Raw genomic sequence first — 18,962 nt, 5'->3', positions numbered from 1 at the left:
GCTGTATGACTACCCTTTGCTGTTTGAAAGGACTGATAACAAGAAGGCTGTTCTGTACACTGTGATATCTCTTTATTCACAGAACAGGGGTATAACAACAGTTTACTTCAGCTTCTTCTTGGGTCGGATGTTGTTGGTGTGTCCACATTTCCTCTTGCGACAGTTGGTTGCTCTTGGGTGAAGACGTGCATAGCACCTATTGAAAAGAAAAGGTAATAAAAATGTTTAAATACTGACAATAAAAATAAAACAAGGCTATATCGCATATCTGACTTTCCTTTTAACAGGAATTGGCTCTAATTTTGCTAATCCTTGTCACGAAAAGAAGTAAAGTTATGGTAAACATACAACTTTGCATTTCAGTGAATGCTTTCAACTTACTTTCTGCAAATCATCTTGTCACAGTTGTACTTTGAAGCCAAAATCCTCAAACTTGGCTCAATGATGCCACCTCTCAACCTCAGCACCAAGTGAAGAGTGGACTCTGTCAAAGGAAAAACAATCCTGTTAGAATTCTGTCAAACAATAGACATGTCTGTATATCTAAAATTCTGTTAAATCAGATACAGACAGTAATGCCTGGAACGGATGCCTCAGTCAGGATGTACTCAGAGAGGGCAAGTTCCTATCATCATAACAGCAAACCTTTACAATACGTTCATCATTCTAAATTCATTGTACAACTTGGTACCTTTATTAACAGATACACTTCACAATAACTCTATGGCTGAGCACAAATAAAACTTTTTTATCATTTAATGTATTGTTTTTTGTGGTCAATTTCATTAAATACTTCGTACATGTACCACAATGCGAAACAGTTTTCAAGGTAGCAGTGAGTCCGACAGACTTGTACTCCAAACTGACCATTTTGGTTGCTTGTCCTAATCTTGCTACTTAATTGCATACCAACCTATTATTCCCTATAATTTAGATCAAATTTTGTTTTTGAGAGTTTTGATTTATCTGTTTGGTGAGCTGTTGCATAAATCTTGTTTATGCAAACTGACAGATGGGAGCAGAGATTATTTGCATGTAAAAATGTGCAGCTCACCAACAGACACACAGTCAATAGTGGTAAACCCTGTTCATCTTCTGCTTGTTGTGAACACAATATAATCAAATTAAAAGATTTTAATGTATGTTGCAACTATACAATTCTAAGGCTGAATCAGATACAGACAGTAAATGTCTGGAACGGATGCCTCAGTCAGGATGTACTCAGAGAGGGCAAGTTCCTATCATCATAACAGCAGGCTATATATACTGTACATCTATCGATACATTTTTTGCTACCAAATGTAAATTGATTTATTTAATTGTACACATCAAAGAGAGGAAATAGTCAATTTTTTAATGTCAAATATGTAATAACCTTTATCTATTACCTGTGCAAGTTTAAGGTTGACCTATACAGATGCACCATCAAATGCACCTTCCAATTTCTTGCATGAAAAAAATGCAATCAATTTTTTCTACTGTCTGCTGACAAAAGAAATTCTGAGATTGACTTATATCATTTAGATGTTAAGATGCATAAATATTTGTTGTTTTCATGAATACATGTACTACTCAGTTGAACTTTGGTTGCTGGAGAAAGTTCCTTTTTATTTGTATTTAAGAGATTGCGTTTTCTAACAGGTAATAGTATAACACAGTTCTATACAGCTGAATCAGATACAGACAGTAAATGTCTGGAACGGATGCCTCAGTCAGGATGTACTCAGAGAGGGCAAGTTCCTATCATCATTCACAGTATTTTAACAGGGGATTAGAACAGTGTTGGTCTCATAACAATCAAGAATCACAAGGTCAAATGTAGTTTTCATTGTTATTTTCGTTGGCAGTATTTATCAACGAAATTAAATCCATGCTCATTTTTAACCCAAGTATTCATAAATACAGATTTGATACGTAATAGATACGTAATACATTTTAGAGATTACGATATGATGAAATTAAATCCCAACAAAATTATATTTGCTTTAAAAACAACAAAATTTTAAACCAACGAATATTTGAGCTTCTAAAATATACTGTGAATTTATTATATTTGGCGTGTACGATATTTGGCGAAATAAGTTTTTGAACAACTTGGCATGGATTTAAATTAGCTTATTCCTGAATGTGACTATTCTTATGCATATATGCATGACATTTGGCAAAGTACTTGATTTAGTGGTAGCTGTATTCCGCCAAAAGCGCTAAAAAGAATACACAGCCAAATGTAGTATGCATACAGTATAGTCTGATGGACAAATGAAATCGAGAGTTTATTAGCAAAATAATGTGGAATGAAATGTGACACTCCTTTGACGTCAAATCTGTTCTTAGTTTTTTAATTCAATGAAGCAAAACTGATGCATAAGCATTTCAAGCATAATTAGGGTTTTCATATTGAAGTTTTTTTTTAAAAAGGCTTATTTGGGTTGTCTATAATGAGTAGGACAAAACAGATCCACAAAGATAGTAAAATATTTCGTATGACATTCAAAATTTATGAAAACTTTATGACAGATATGAAAATAGTAACAAATTGAATTATCACAACATTGGTTTAAAGTAGCTGAATCAGATACAGACAGTAAATGCCTGGAACGGATGCCTCAGTCAGGATGTACTCAGAGAGGGCAAGTTCCTATCATCACCAACAGCACAATTTATTCATATTACAATTACCTTAACCTAAATCTTTACACCCAAACATAGGTCAGTTAACTCATTCCATATGATACACAACTTTTCCTTTTGAGGAAGAGAAATTGTACCTTTCTGGATGTTGTAGTCAGAGAGGGTACGGCCATCCTCTAACTGTTTACCAGCAAAAATCAATCTCTGCTGATCTGGGGGAATTCCTAAATGTGAAAACAGATTCAACATTAGTCATCATTTGGGGTTCAAAATCACATTTAATCTCAACACAGTTGTAGCACTGTTCACCATACCTTCCTTGTCCTGAATCTTTGCCTTGACATTTTCAATAGTGTCAGAGGGTTCCACCTCAAGGGTGATGGTTTTACCCGTCAATGTCTTTACAAAGATCTGCATGACGGTGCAAGATTCTGCAAAATTAAAACTCATTTAATGCACATTTTCATGAGAAAGCTTAAACAGATATTTCAATCCATTGAGTACATACAACAAGAGAACTTTTAAGTTTTATAGGAGTTTGATCACCAAATGGAATTAAAACCTTAAAACCACCAAAAAATAGGTTGTGCCCAACATGTAAAGGGATACTAAATGTTAACTCAATTTTTAATATCCTAATATATAGTCTTGTTCAACTAATGCAGATAACAGAATTTCAAAAATAGTCTACTTTTGTGGAAAAAAGTCATCTTTTAATAAATTAGAAATGCTGTAGGTTGTTCAATGCTAAAAAATGTAATTGTAAGTTATCTTTTCGGAACAAACCGACATAGAAAGTTTGCTTAACATATCTTTACTGTTTGATATAGCATTAAATCTTCTAAAATTAAAGTAATCATTCAGAATTAACTATCTAAAGAACCATCAAAACACGTGTGTGGCCGCCATTACCTTCGTAACTCTTGAAAAGACCGATAGATGGCGTTCAATATGATATTATAAATTTTAAAATTATGACCGATATTAATCCGGAAATAACTTAACAAAAATATTTTTAAAAAATCTTTAAAGATGATTTTCAAGCAACATCATTTTGTTTTTAAAGGAAATTGAAATATTATTTTAAATGAAAACACGTATTGTTTAATTCGGATGTGTTTGAATCCCGGAAATTTCATAAAGTTTCTTCTGATTTATTATTTACAGGGCTAATATTGTTTCCGATGTTGTGACACATGTTGACAGGCTTTCCAGTTTTCTTTATATTTTGATATTTAAGGTAAAATTAAAACTGGTCTGATTTTTCTGGTAAGTGTTTAATATAAGTTCTATATATATTTAAATCTGACTGGATTCATCGTTAGACGAAATCATAGGTATCGAAGTACGCTCTTTTCTAGGAACATATTTGAACTAATAGACACAGCTAGTATTCTTTCCACTCCTTTAAGTTCTTATACTTTACTGAAAAAAATATGCTTGAGTATCAATGACAAGACGATACGATGTATGCGTCAGGGGTATTTTTTTAAAATAATCAATCTGCTGCTGAATTATTTATGTTTTTTTGAAAGGCTGAAGAATTTCTAGAATATTCTTTTAGTTCATAATAAAAGGTCAATGCCAATTTTGGGAATATACCATGAAACAGATAAACTTGTGATATAAGGAGAAGAGAGTATATCATACTGACAACTTCTTCATTATCATGTTTACTTCCCAAAATAATTTTTCACGATTGAGTCCTAAGAAGTTTTTAATCTATGTTTTTTCCCATTAAAAATAATTGTTACATGTACATAAAATCGTAAATGACAGATAAACAATGTTTAATGAATATCATAGTAGTAATGAAGATCATTTGTAACTGTCAATTACACTTTATTAAAATCTGAATATAGTTGAAACCACAAATATTTAAAACTTAAAAATGAGGTACATCTTTGCGTACATGCCAATATTCATCATATATTGTCTTTTTGTGCAGGTACTTAAAATCAGAGTACCATAATGTCATCAGAAAATACCAATGTCTCCAAACCTTTATATCGAGACATCAATGCAGATGATGATGATCCAGAGGTTATGGAGCTTGAGAGTTACTGTGTGAATTGTGAACAAAATGTAAGAAAGAGGTGTTCATTTATCATTTTATATACAAATTAGTCAAAAAATTTTCCATGTTATGAATAGACAAAATATTAAAATACCAATATTTCATGTCATGAATAGCAAACATGAATCATCATATCATTTTGTCTGTTTGTGCTTTTACATGTATCACTTATCTGACAATTTTTATGTAAACTTTAGGATTATTATGGAACTATACATTAATATATATGCATGAGAAGTATTTTGACAATTTTTACACTGTGCTTGACATTGCAGGGGAAGACCCGCCTGTTCCTGACAAAGATTCCATTCTTTAAGGAGGTGGTTGTTTCCTCTTTTACATGTGATAACTGTGGTCTCCATAACACAGGGCTGCAACCAGGGGGCAAAATTCAGGAGAAAGGGGTCAAATATGTCTGCAAAATTAATGATGCTAAAGTGAGAATCAAACTTAATATTTAATCACATGACTAATTTTATTAGCTCACCGAGACAAAGTCAGGGGGAGCTTATGCTATACCCTCGGCGTCTGCGTCCGGACCTGGTTAAAGTTTTTGTTGCAGGTCCTGTATCTAAGCTATTACTTGTCATATCTTCACCAAACTTGCATGGATGATGCATCTGGATGTACTTATGGACTTGAAAGACTTGGATGCTGAATCTGAGTCCTAAATTTCAGATGCTGGAGGAGGTCAAGGTTGTTGGACCAGGTTAAAGTTTTTGTTGCAGGTGCCCTTTGATAGCAATATCTAAGTTACTGCAGGTCCGAACTTCACCAAACTTGCATGGATGGTGTGTCTTATGATACTGATGCACTAGACAGACTTGAGTGCTGAATCTGAGCTATAGGTTACAGATGCTGAAGGAGGTTAATGTTTTAAGAGCTGGTTAAAGTTTTTGTTGCAGATGCCCTCTGATGATTATATCTTAGTTACTACTTGTCCTAACTTCACCAGAGCGTCTTATGATACTGATGCACCAGGCAGGCTTGAATGCTGAATCTGAGCCATAGGTTTCGGATGCTGGAGGAGGTTAAGGTTTTTAGAGCTGGTTAAAGTTTTTGAAACAGGTGCCCTCTGATGATTATATCTTAGTTATTACTTGTCCTAACTTCACCAGACTTCCATGGATGGTGCGTCTTATGATACTGATGCACCTGACGGGCTTGAATGCTGAGTTTGAGCTATAGGTTTCAGATGCTGGATATGGTTAAGTTTTTTGGAACAGGTCACATGTTTAATAGATAATAGACTATTTCAAACTTGCATAGTTAATTAAACTGTAATATGAATGAATCACAGAGGAAGCTTCAGATGCAGAGCTTGATCTCCATTATCAAGGATGCTAAAAAATATATCTTAGTTATTACAGGTCCTAACTTCACCAAACTTGAATGGATGGTGTGTCTTATGATATAGATGCACAATCTGAGCCATAGGTTGCGGATGCTGGAGCAGGTTAATGTTTTAATTGCTAGTGCCCTCTGATGATGATATCTCAGTTATTACTGGTTTGAACTTCAACAAACTTGCATGGAGATGCAACTTATGTATACTGATGCACCTGACAGGCTTGAATGCTGAATCTGAGCCATAATTAGGTTTCGGATGCTGGATGAGGTTTAGTTTTTTTGGAACAGGTCACATGTTTTATAGACGATAGCTTGCATTATTGATTTAACTATATTATAAATGAAAGGCAGAGGTTGCTTCAGATGCAGAGCCTTATCTCCATTATCAAGGATGCTAAAGAAATCTCCTACCTCACTCAAACCTGCTCGATAGATAGCTGTGTTTGTTGATAAATGATATAACATGACTCCTATGATATAGTATTGTATGGTATGAAACAATATTGTTTAATATGATACAATATAATACCATATGTAATATTATAAAAAGTTATATGATACAATATGATATTGTATCAATTTTTTTAAATATTTTATGTTATGATATTGTAACATGATATCGTTATGTATAGTTTAGTATATTATGATACAATATTGTATAATGCTATATTGTATTATTAATTTATTATTTTATCACATGATACTATTACATAGGATATTGCAAAATATAATATTGTATCCTATGATACAATATTGTATATTCTATAATATTGTATCATACGATATAATTGTATAATATGATATTAGTTTCTGTAATATAGAATTATTTCACATGAAATTGTATAATATGATACTGTAATATTATATAATATCGTATCATACGATAATGTATAATATGATATTGGTTTATGATATGATATATTATCACATCACATGAAATTGTATTGCATGATATTGTAAAATATATTATTGTATCATATGATACAATATGTATAATATAATGTTGTGTTATATATTATTTTACTTTATCACAATGTCATAATATTGTATCATTTGATATGATACAATGTTGTATCAAATTATATTGTATCATATGATACAATATCATATCATGTTTCAAAAATGATACAGTATCATACTATATTATACAATATAATATCATATGTTTCAATGTTATGATGTATTATGTAATATGATACTGTAATATAATACTATATTGTTTTATATATTATGATATTGTATTATGTAATCACATTAACGTATAACACAAAACAATGTCATAACATATGTTACAATATCTTATCTCATCATTGTTTATTATGGTATTTTATTGTATTATATGATATATGTTGTAAATATGATAGGATGCAATATTTAATTTTATATTATTGTATTGATTAACGTATGAACATATGATTATCATACAATTTTTTAACAGATGATATACGATATTTTGTCAAAACAGAATCCATGAATATCCAAGATCATAAAGTATGATTTTCATTTAATATGATAAAGGTGGTCTCATAAAGGTGAAGTCTCATAAGGGTGATGTCTCGTCTCGGTGAGCTTTGTAATCTGTGATTACCTATGTTATATAAACTGTAAACATATTTTTTAAGTACTGTTGAAATACTGGTTTTATGTGCATATAAAGCTTTAGCTTTTATTTTTCTTGTGCTTGCAAAATTGTCTATGATTTCAATTTTGAGAATTCTTAAAGAAATTTCTCCTGACAATTAATATCTGAAAATGGACCAAATAAATGTTGCTTTAATTATCTAAAAAAAAATTTCACTCTAAAATTGTAAAAAAAACTTTCAATTGCTACTAGTTTTTGGGAGTTGATTTTAATCAACTCTTCTATGCAGTTACTCCAACAAAGCGAAAGTGAAACAGTGTTTGGACCTCAGCACAAATCATTGCTGCTAACAAGACTTAGTTCTTCGGCTGTCTCCGTAAATCCTTGTCGGAGATTTACAGTGTCAGCGAGCGTTTGGTTGAACGAGACTAGAGTTCAATATTGCCTGGATCCATACAATTTCGAGAAATATTTCTATTACTGATACATAGTTTGATTGAATTAATTTTATCTTTTAAATTATTTAACATGATTCAAATGGGGGTTTCTCTACATTTTTTTCGAAAAAGAACAAAAATTCAATTTTAAAAATGTGTGTAAGTCAAATTAGAAACTACATGTACTTGTCATGCAAAATAACATATTATTGATTTTAAAATAAATAAACATCGACAAAATCAACTCCCGTCAGTTCTTCAGTACTTTGATTTGGTAATAGACCAGTGATAAACTGATTTGAAGCTTAAAGTTTTTGCAACCATGTTCTTATGGATAATCTTTAGCAAATATGAAAAATAATTAATGATGAGAAATATAAACAACAATGTTCTTGCCAGCATGGTAACATTTTCTTTATTGTATGTAAACGTGGGTTTTCAGTCTGTCTGTCTGTGTATACCTTAATTGTACATCTACAAAGTGTATATGATTTTCTTCCATTAGGATTTAAACAGGCAAATAGTGCAGACTGATAATGCCACTGTGTTGATTCCCAAACTTGAATTTGAAGTTCCACCAAATAAAGGAAGTAAGATTTATATTTCTTTTGTATTTCTGATGAAAACTGATATCTAAATTGTTGAATAGTTAGTAGATACATTGCACATTTTTCATTAATTGCTCTTGTTTTTTATGATTATTTAGTAGCATTAAATCTGAAAAAATTATTAGATTATGTAAAGAAAAGTAACTTTATTAATATGAGATATGTACATCCATGTTTATAGACTATTGCGTCCTATTGTTCTACAGTTAAAATCAAAGACTTACACATATAAACTGGAACTGCTATTAACAATAAAAGAGATACAGAACATGTAAAATGCAAAATTTATAAACTTAAGATCCTTGTTGTGTTTTTTTAATCCTTTGTGTTTTCGTACTCTTAATATCATTGGTATAAGGCTGTCAAATCTTCATTCAAAATGTTGTGAATTCATTTCCTAGCATTGACCACTGTGGAGGGTGTAATACAGGCTGCAATTGACGGTCTGTCTCACGACCAACCAGTCCGCAAAGTAAGTATCTGTCTTTCTCATTTGTATGTAAATGCTTAACATATGTATCGTTTTCACATACAACATCTTGAAGTAAAATTAAAGCAAAAGCACATGCTTACCTGAAATTTGGCTTGTTTGACAACTGCACCCCTGGTAAATTGATATACTAATTAAGATTTTGTATTCATATTGATGTAGATCCAGAATCCTGAGGTTGCCACTCAGATTGAAGCCTTCATTGAAAAACTAAATGCCCTAAAAGAACTGAAAGAACCCTTTGAAATCGTGAGTTTCATTCTTAGAAGCAAAGACAGTACTTTTGACATCATTCATTTACGAGGGTTGTCCCAAATTAGGGTTGACAAGAGGCATTTTTCAATTCATTGAAGACACAGGAAGATGAAATTTGTGTGCCACATATAGGGTTCCACTTTGCATTAAGATTATGTTTTGATATCAAATATTGTTTGAGATTAAATAAGTAAAATGAAAGCATACTTTATCATAAATTCAACGAGTGGCACAATGTCATAAATGAAAAAAAAAAGTTTTAATTTTTGGGGTATTGTTTGACAAAATGTCATGGAATATAGTGGTATTATAAACTTGCAGTGAACAGATTTAAAGTTCTGTGTTCAGTCTATATGATTTTGGGACAACTCTTGTACATGTAGTTGTAAGCCATTTCCATAATTGTATTGTTATAAAGTAATGTTATTCTGATATATCAAGATATGTATTCATATGATTGTATCTGTTATCAGTTCATTTGAACAATGAAATATCTTTTATTGCTGATGCGGGGAGATCAAAACTGAAATACATGTATACAGTAATAACTGGTTTGTCTTTAAGTGAACAAGTGAAAAATGTTCATTGCTCAAGTAATAAATTATGATTTCTAAATTTGATGATCTTGTGTTTTAGATTTTAGATGATCCAAGTGGAAATAGTTTTATGGAGAATCCATATCCTTTACATATTTAACAATATGATTCTGATATGAATGATTGTATGTGATATTAAAATGATTAAGCTATAGATTCTGACTCTTTGTAATGTTTGTGATTTCCTTAACTTTTGGCTACGTATGCACCTAACGTAGACAAGGACATGACGATCCACTATTATGTACGGTCCAGAGAACAAGACGAACAGCTGGGTCTACTGGAGGTATGTAACACACTATAGTCATGTGTTACTCACATGTACTTGACTTAATCCACTGCATGCCATGGGGGACAGAGAACCGCTACAGTGGCTTTCCATTCCCATCTGTCTTTTGCGAAAAGTTTTGCTTCTCTCATGTTTTTTGCCAATTTTCTTAAGGTCGGATGTCAGTACTCTGCACCAGGTGTTGTTAAGATCCACTTAATTTTCATACATCTAGTATTCCCATGTCATGTTGATTAAAAAAAAAATTCCCCCAAAAGAGAAATGACAATACACATTCTATGTTTATGCTACTAAAAATCTTCACACAACACACGCACAACTTCTTGTTCTCATTCATGCAGTTTTTAGTGGGCCTTAAAACATATCAATAGTAGAATGTCTGCTACTTCACTAAAACTCATGATTAAAATGACCTGTTTTTAGTAATGAACATTTCATTCACGTTGGTAAAAGTTATTGCTTATTTTCAATGACATTTGACAGCAAGAAGAAGCCCAACAAAGCTCAGGAAAAGAAGACGTCAAGGAGAATAAAGGAGACAAAGAAAAGAAAAAAGAGGAGTTCTTTGATGGAAAGTCTGAGGTTGGTGGCAGTCCCTAGTTACCTGTGTATATGTAGCTATTCCCAAGTTTATTTTGTTTGTTAAAAAAAATTATACACAGTTTAGTTATTAAAAAATTTTGTGGATGAAATGCTGCAATTTATTTTACAGGAAAAGCTAGCTGTCTCTATGTATCATATACCGGTATATCTTTTTCAGGTGGCCACCTTTAGAACTAATTGTCCAAACTGCAATGTGCCATGTGATACAAATATGAAATTAGTCGGTATCCTTTTGAATTTTTCAACTGTTATTGACTTTCAACTTTAAATAATATGCAAGAACAACTCAAAATTGATAAATACCCATGATTTTATATAAATATTGTCATACCGGTAAGTTTATCATTTTTCCATTTTACAATGAACGCCTCCTAAATTGTTGATGCGACAACTTTGCAATTCTGTGTGTTATTCATCGTCAGATCAGACTTAATCGTCTATAAACTTGAAAAAATATTATTCCTGCTTAGATTCTGTCTACATGTACTTTTATTTTGACTACATGTCCAGTTAATTTCTTAACCAATAAGATATCCCACATTTTAAAGAAGTTGTGATCATGGCCACAGTCTGTGATGCATGTGGCCACAAGGATAATGAGGTAAAGGGAGGATCAGGAATCGAACCAAAGGGGACCAAAATCACCCTCAAAATCACGGACACCTCCGATATGTCCAGAGATGTCCTAAAGGTATTTGTTGTGTGTAAAAATCATGAACCTGTAAACAACTGTTTTATTCATTCAAATTACATAATATTGGTATCATAGGTTACCCATGTTTATTTTTATACACTGTACACTGAAAAAGCTTGACTTAATCTTTCTAAACTTATATATACAGAAACTTTTCAATAAACAGTATATCTTGATTTTTAGTCTTATTAACAAAATTTTTATAAAGATCAATGCAGTGCTTTGGTGATATAATGTTCACTATACATGTATTATCATCTGTAATCCATTAATTTAATAATTAATATATACCATTTTACATGTGTAACTTATCCTTAATCCTATGTATGCTTATTATCATTATCAAACTTGCTGCATCATGGTCATGATGGATGCTGATTTTATCATGCCTGTCTCAAAAGTTTTAGGTCACCTCTCATTATTTTTTTCGTAGAGTGACACAGCTTCTATGGCTATCCCAGAGCTGGATTTCTGTGCTGAAATGGGGACCCTGGGAGGGAGGTTCACAACCTTGGAGGGGCTCTTAGAGGGCATCAAAGGACAGCTGAGTGATTCCAACCCATTCTTCAAGGGAGACAGCAGTGATAAAGAAAGGGCCAGTAAAATCGAGATATTCTGCCAGGAAGTGCAAAAGGTACCGCAGTAATTGTCTTTCTTTGGTTTGAGGAACATTCCTGGAATTTACTGTTGTAAATATCTCTTGTGAATTGATTTGATTAAGTACATGAAATAGATACAAGGTACAGGGTCATGTTTATACAATAATGAAAATGTTCCAACAAATTAAATTGCCACCAAACTAGATATAGGTTAGTAATAAATAGTCACTGGTATCTTACATGCAAAATAACAGTTGTCTGAAAATCATGTTTGCACCAATCTTTAAGATGAAATTACAGATTTTTGATTGAATCGATGATTATTTTTAAAACTATAATTAGATAAGAGGTTCGGTCAGAAAAGTATTGATTTGGGGTTGACAAGCACACACAGGGGGGAATTCTCATTATACATCCAAATAAATATCGGTACATCAATTAATATTATTCCAAACATGTTTGCAACATTTCTTTGTGTCCTTATGTTAATACATGTATTGCTATATAATACTGACACATTTCACATATACTTGATTAACTGTTGTGGAAGTGAAGTCAAGCTATGTACCGGTAATCCCTCCTGCACCTTTGGAAAAAAAGTCTAATGTAAGATTGGACAAGTTGTTAGGTTAGATTGTATCAAATGGAAGGAGAGAGTAGAATTTAGAACTCTGATTGGAGTCGGTGTGGACATTTTGATGGATTGTACAGGTGTCAAGTTTTGCTGGTTTCCATGATAAAATAAATGGTCAGCACTTTGCTAAGACTTAAGATTGTGAGCAATTTCTAGTTATCACATACAGAGCATGCAAATAAAATATTATAATGTGAATGTGTTCTTACCATAAAAGACAGTGCATAGTTATTTCACGTTCTCAACACGACCAATCTTTTGAAATTCTTTGACCAACACATAAGTCATCACAAATGCAGCCCCTCAGTGTAAATGGTTAGTCATTGTGTGGATTATCATGACTAGTACTGAAGTTACTAGTACCGAGGTACATGTACTTGAAGAGTCATCCATCTATCATGACTTACTGGTATTTCAAACAATGGTAATCTTTATCATGAATGTCCGTGATTAAAATTGCAGTTTGTAAATTCAGTAACTACTATACAACTTATTTATTATGATCAATAAATCTTTTTCTTCATTAGTGAAATTTGTTCGATATATTCCTTATTTATAGGCATATAAGTTAGGTTGATAAGAGATATTTTGCATTAAAAGAGACTAAAAACAAGTCAAATTTTGTGTCCAACACTATAACAAACAATTGTACAATGCACTAGTTATTGATCTTTGGTGTTAGGACAAATTCTACAGAAATAATTTTAGATTCATGCAGTTTAATTCAAGATTGTGTATTGATATCAGCCTATTTTTAGTGGTGCTGGACTGGTGCATACTGAAATTAGCAGTGTGTGCATTGCAGTCATTCAGTCAGAATAACATTACTCCGTGTGGTTGCTTCTTTGGTGAATGATCTTTGAATATTTCTCTGTCTACAGGCATTCTTGGTACAATAGATATAAATAATATATAGATAAATCTAATTTAAGGTAGAACCTACACGCCCCTTTAGATGTATGATATTAGAAAAAAATATACAGTGGAACCTCTGAATGAGTTATTGTTTGACATCTAACAATCTGGGCATAAACAAAAAGAGAGGGAGATGAAGGAGAAAAAAATGTAGGATTGTATTTTTTTTTTAAGTGGGTGGGGTTGGGGTGGAAGACTTACCCAAAATCTTGAGAAGCCCAAAAAAAAAAATACAAAACACATTGCCAATCTTCAAAATTTACTATAAGTTTTATTACTGTCTTGAAAAAGGGGGGGGGGCTATTGTTCAAAATTAATTTTTTGTTAATTTAAGAAAAAAATGTTTCAACAAAATGTTGCCACCCCCCCCCCCCCTTCCGTCAATACTTATTCCCTTGACAAATTCTTGAGAATCACTCTATAGCAAGTTCTGCATTTTGTTTTTGTTGATGATGTAACCGTCCTGTCTGGATTATTTATCTGTTACCTTTCATTCCTCTATCCATCCATCCATCCATCCATCATTCTGGGTTTTTTCCAAGAGGCCCAGTAAGATTTTGTCAGCTTGGATTCTAGATCACAACTTGCCAATAAGCCTTGTGATTGATATCTTGAATAAAGGATTTTTTTTTTAACAAATCTTTATCAGAATTTAATATCTCACTGGAGAAAGAAAAAGTTCAAGAATTGCTCTAAATACTAACCATTAGGGAATTTCAAACCACTAGCCATTGTTTCTGAAGTTGCTGGATTTTTTTTCTATATCAGCATTCTATTGAAATTAATACAGTGCATTAAAGTACTTTCTTGCAAAAAAATTGCTTTTCATTTATAAACTTCAATTTGGTTCAGAAAGAATGACTTGTCATTATGGTAAACTGTAGATTAGAAAACACATCAATTTGTGTTTAATTTCTTTTGATATGACATATTTATAAATCTGGCATATTACTGCAAATTACTGCCCTCGTATATTTCCATGTAGAAATATCGATTTGCAGAGAAGAATTTTGATGTTCTAACGGTTTTTAACTGGAATAACATGTATTTATGACATCGTATTTTCATTGTAATTACACCATGGATCTCATTTTATTTGAGGCTGAGCTTCGCCAAATGCCAGGGTAATTGTGAGCCTCTTAGCCTGAGGCGCTGCATTTTACCTGATTTGATTAGCAGGATTCAGCCTTTTTTTAATATTATGTTGTGTAGGATATTTTTCTATTTCTGTTTATTCTGTCATAAATGTACAAGTCTCATCTGTATTTATTATCTGTTTGAGGCATGACCAAACAAGGTTGCATGATACATTATAGAGCTTCAACTTTTTTTTTTTTTTTCGCTTTTTCTCCGAAAATACATTTACCATTGCCAAGGTCATGAATTCATGCATGCTGTTACAAAATGAAAAAAAGAATTGATTTTTCACTAAATATGGTAGTTATTCTTGGTTTTATTTCCATTCTCTAATTTAAACATTAACATCTTTTTTGTTTGTTTCATCATAAAAAAGATACAAGTACATTTACTTATTTTGGGCATTAATGTCAAATGGATGGACAATCAACTTTTTCATTTAATGGCCTGGTCTGATTTCAGATGATCTATCTCAGTAGCAATGAACATTACCATGATGTTATCGTGGCAAATTATACAAAAAAACGATATGTTTATACAGCCCAAAATTGTGTTCTAAGCCACAAGAGCAGAATAGCGCTTTTACCTCAGTATTCCTGTATGATACTCAGTGACGTTTAATGGACCTTTTGTAGATCATATCTGGAGAGCGACTAGGAGACCATTTTATTCTGGATGACCCTGCTGGGAACAGCTACCTACAGGTCAGTGGCAAAGGTCATATAGGTCAAACCACCATCTTCTCCCTATATCACTCCTCAAGGGGCTGGATAGGACTTTAAAAAAGAGGCTACCCACCCCCCAACTATTTTTTTCTGTAGAACTAAGAAATGGTTTGCACCATGCAGAATTTTGTCAATCTTATCCTGATTAAGGTACCTCACTTCACCCAGACTTATACTTTTTAAGACACTACGTCACAAGATGGTGATTTTAAATGTTTTGTTAAACTGTTTATATCGTTCGATTGGGTTGTATATCGTTGTAGATCAGTGGTTAAAATATTGGGCTTCTGAACCGCAGATCATGAGTTCGAAACCGCTTGGAGCTTTTGTTCATTTCAACTGAATTATATTTTTGACAATGTAATTTTTCATCCAGATTTGCCTATTAGACTTAAATATTTCTTATCCATTATGATACCTATCATAATCAAGCAATTTTCTGCTGATTTGAGAAAATATTTCACGGTGTAGTGAGCCACCTTAAGTACTTAAGAATTTACTGGTAACAGATAAAGATAATTGTAAATTAAAGATTAAGGTGGAGCATGGAGGAAAATAAGTGAAAAGTGTAGCACAATTTTTCAGTGTAAACAAATGGCCATCAATTATTTTTTTGACTAGAATTCTTCCTTTTCTTTCAATGTTTACTCGTTGTATTAAAAGTTTTGTACAATTAGCCATTGAACTACTTGTATTGTATCATTTAAACTGTAGTGTTTTTACTTTGTTATTTCAAAATGAAATCAATAGAGTGATCAACTCATCAAACAGGAGTTTATAATTACATAACTAGTCAAGTTGGTGAAAACTTAATGAATGATTGATGTTTCAATTCAGTTTAAATGCCAAGAACAATTGTCAATAGAACTTAATCTCCATTTTTTTTTACTTTACAGAATGTGTACGCCCCAGACCCCGATCCAGAAATGACTATTGAACAGTACGAGAGGACTTATGAACAGAACGAAGATTTGGGACTGAACGACATGAAAACTGAAAATTACGAGACGTCTTGACCTTTGCACACTTTGCGCCAACAAAAGAACATAAAACCAGGGCCTCTGTGTCATTTCAATAGTAAAATTATTCGTTGTTCACATCAGAGGATGCTACAAACAAATAAAATAAGCTGAATAACTGCAATGAAAGTCCACAAAACAGTGGGGGGGGGGGGGGAGTGTGATTTTTTGGAGTTTTTTTTTTTTTTTACCATTCTTGATTGAAAGTGCAGGTTTGATTTGCACAAACCACATTCACAATTGTTTATTATGGTCAGTGTACAGTCATTGTCATGTTTATAAGCTTTTTAATAATATATATTTATATGTTTATCATCGGTACATGGATTTTGTTTCTGTCTCTAGAGAGTAATGATGCCATTACAATAGAAGGAACATAATTTATTCAGAATTCTGTTTTGACTTTTGCATCTTTTATGAAGCTTGCACAAATTTGCTTGTAATTGTTATCTTATCACATTACCGTGTTCATGTATAACAACAATTATATTAAAAAACATCATGCAAGAAAATGTGAGTATTTATTGCAATACAAGTAGTTGCATTTTAATTCAAGATTGTATCAAATGCAACTACACAATTACAGGTCGTGCATGCAAAATGTGATTATTTGCAGTGCTGTCTGTGTATATCCATAGAATTCATTTTAGAGGACTGTGTTCGATTGATAAACAATTATGCTAAGATAAGGGTGATTTGTCCTTTCCCCTGTAATTAAAATGTCTTAAATGCAGGAAAAGATAAGTCGATATGGAGAGAAAAAGACACAGAAGAATGTTAATGAACTATGACTGTGATAAAACAATGACAGTTTACGAAAGAATCTAATGAAGCCCTGACAGTACATCACAATATGGCAATTTTAGGGCATTGTGAAACAGTTTATATCGCCAAAATTTGTCGTCTATCTCTGTGGCGCAATTGGTGTTGCTTCGGTCTTCCAACCTGCAGGTCCCAAGTCTGAATACTGCATGGACTTTTATTTTCATGAATCGCAGTAAAATTAAGAAAAGTTGATTTTTCCCCCCAAAATTGAAATTTTTGGTTCATTTTATAGTCAAGCACATGCTAAAAATCTTCAAGTAATTTCGAAGAATGGGCTTTTATGCAGAACTTTTCCCAGGTGTGTGGAGAACCCTTAATTACTGTATGTTCATATATGTATGTCAGTGCATATTTTTAAAGTAATTGTGTGGTGAAATGTGGAAAAACAATAAATGTACTGGTAGATGTCTTTAACATAATTATACTGGTATATGGATGAGATTAAAACTTTCTGATGAAGATGGAATTCACTAATTTTCATCATACAAGGTTGAAAGCTGAAAAAGATTTTGAATAACAGGATGTTGTGCAATCGAAATATTTTTCAGAATGCTACAGTTCTGAAGTTAGATTGTATGCCAAGTTTGAACAAGCTGCATAGAGCCCATGTACTATTAGCAGACTCGTATACCATACATCATCAAGAGACTATGTGAAAGTAAATACCACTATAGTCATATCCATCTCTTCAGCAGGCCAAACATAACCATAGCAAACGCAATCCATAAAAGGAGAGAGGTCCTCATTTAGATGTCTCTGTTTTCATGAGTATATGACCCAGACACATTTAGATCAATCACATTTCACACTGAGGGTAATGTGACATTCCTCTTGTGCTAACTAGTAGTGATGGATAGGATGATTTTTCTCTTAAGAGGAAGATAACACTGAACATTCTGAGAAATCAACAATTGTCTGTGAGTGACTATTGTTTGGAACTTGCTGACTTTTTTTATTTTGCAGAGTCTGAGTTTTCTGAAAATAAGAATCTACAGACAAGAAAATTGTGTTTACTAAAAATTGAGGTCCCATGCCTACTTTAAGCCTCTGCACTTGGTTGATAATAGAGGCATTTCAAGATTGCTTAATTCTCATGTGTACACAATTCAGAGGCAACATACTATGAATGAATAATTTTTAGATTGACTCTATCTTCATTTTGTTTTGGATGTTGTCATTTGATTACTAATAAGTGGGAAAAAGTAATTTTCTTTTAACGCCTACTTGTACTGATATGTGATGCTTTAATGATAAGGGGAGCAAATTGCTGCATAATTAGAAACAAGAAAATATTTTTTGATGGAAAGTACCACATATATAGTAGATTTATTAATTTTCAATTTACCTCCTTTTAGAGTAAAATGAAACTAAAAACATATTTTGACCCTGCTTCATTGAAATCATTGCTAAAAAGTGATCATTCAATCAAATACAATTAAACACTCTGTGTTACCAAGGTGACATACATTTGTGATCACTAATAATCTGTCTTTATG

At 32.4% G+C, this 18,962-nt stretch overlaps 2 protein-coding genes across 3 annotated transcripts; one reads left to right on the top strand and one right to left on the bottom strand.

Annotated features, from left to right (window-relative positions):
- Positions 1 to 50: 50 nt before the first annotated feature.
- On the bottom strand, positions 51 to 3,104 carry LOC105335841 (ubiquitin-ribosomal protein eL40 fusion protein). The gene is made up of 4 exons (XM_011439956.4): positions 2,946 to 3,104; positions 2,769 to 2,855; positions 382 to 484; positions 51 to 196 (listed from the first exon to the last, which is right to left on the bottom strand). The coding sequence occupies exons 1-4, from the start codon at positions 3,079 to 3,081 to the stop codon at positions 103 to 105; spliced, it is 420 nt and encodes a 139-aa protein (XP_011438258.3). The 5' UTR covers positions 3,082 to 3,104; the 3' UTR covers positions 51 to 102.
- A 695-nt stretch (positions 3,105 to 3,799) lies between these two features.
- LOC105335842 (zinc finger protein ZPR1) lies at positions 3,800 to 17,153 on the top strand. Of its 2 annotated transcripts, none has more exons than XM_011439957.4 (14): positions 3,800 to 3,900; positions 4,580 to 4,716; positions 4,984 to 5,145; positions 8,583 to 8,667; positions 9,087 to 9,157; positions 9,338 to 9,424; positions 10,067 to 10,107; positions 10,228 to 10,312; positions 10,799 to 10,897; positions 11,076 to 11,142; positions 11,449 to 11,609; positions 12,046 to 12,246; positions 15,533 to 15,601; positions 16,519 to 17,153. In XM_011439957.4, the coding sequence occupies exons 2-14, from the start codon at positions 4,603 to 4,605 to the stop codon at positions 16,636 to 16,638; spliced, it is 1,362 nt and encodes a 453-aa protein (XP_011438259.3). In that variant the 5' UTR covers positions 3,800 to 3,900; positions 4,580 to 4,602; the 3' UTR covers positions 16,639 to 17,153. The 2 variants fall into 2 exon arrangements, with proteins under 2 accessions (XP_011438259.3, XP_065932789.1); XM_066076717.1 differs by having other exon boundaries at positions 3,804 to 3,871.
- The last annotated feature ends 1,809 nt before the right edge of the window (positions 17,154 to 18,962 follow it).

Source organism: Magallana gigas, chromosome 2, assembly GCF_963853765.1.
Source record: "Magallana gigas chromosome 2, xbMagGiga1.1, whole genome shotgun sequence".
Classification (NCBI taxonomy): Eukaryota; Metazoa; Mollusca; class Bivalvia; order Ostreida; family Ostreidae; genus Magallana; species Magallana gigas.
This window is presented reverse-complemented; position numbering and strand designations above follow the sequence as displayed.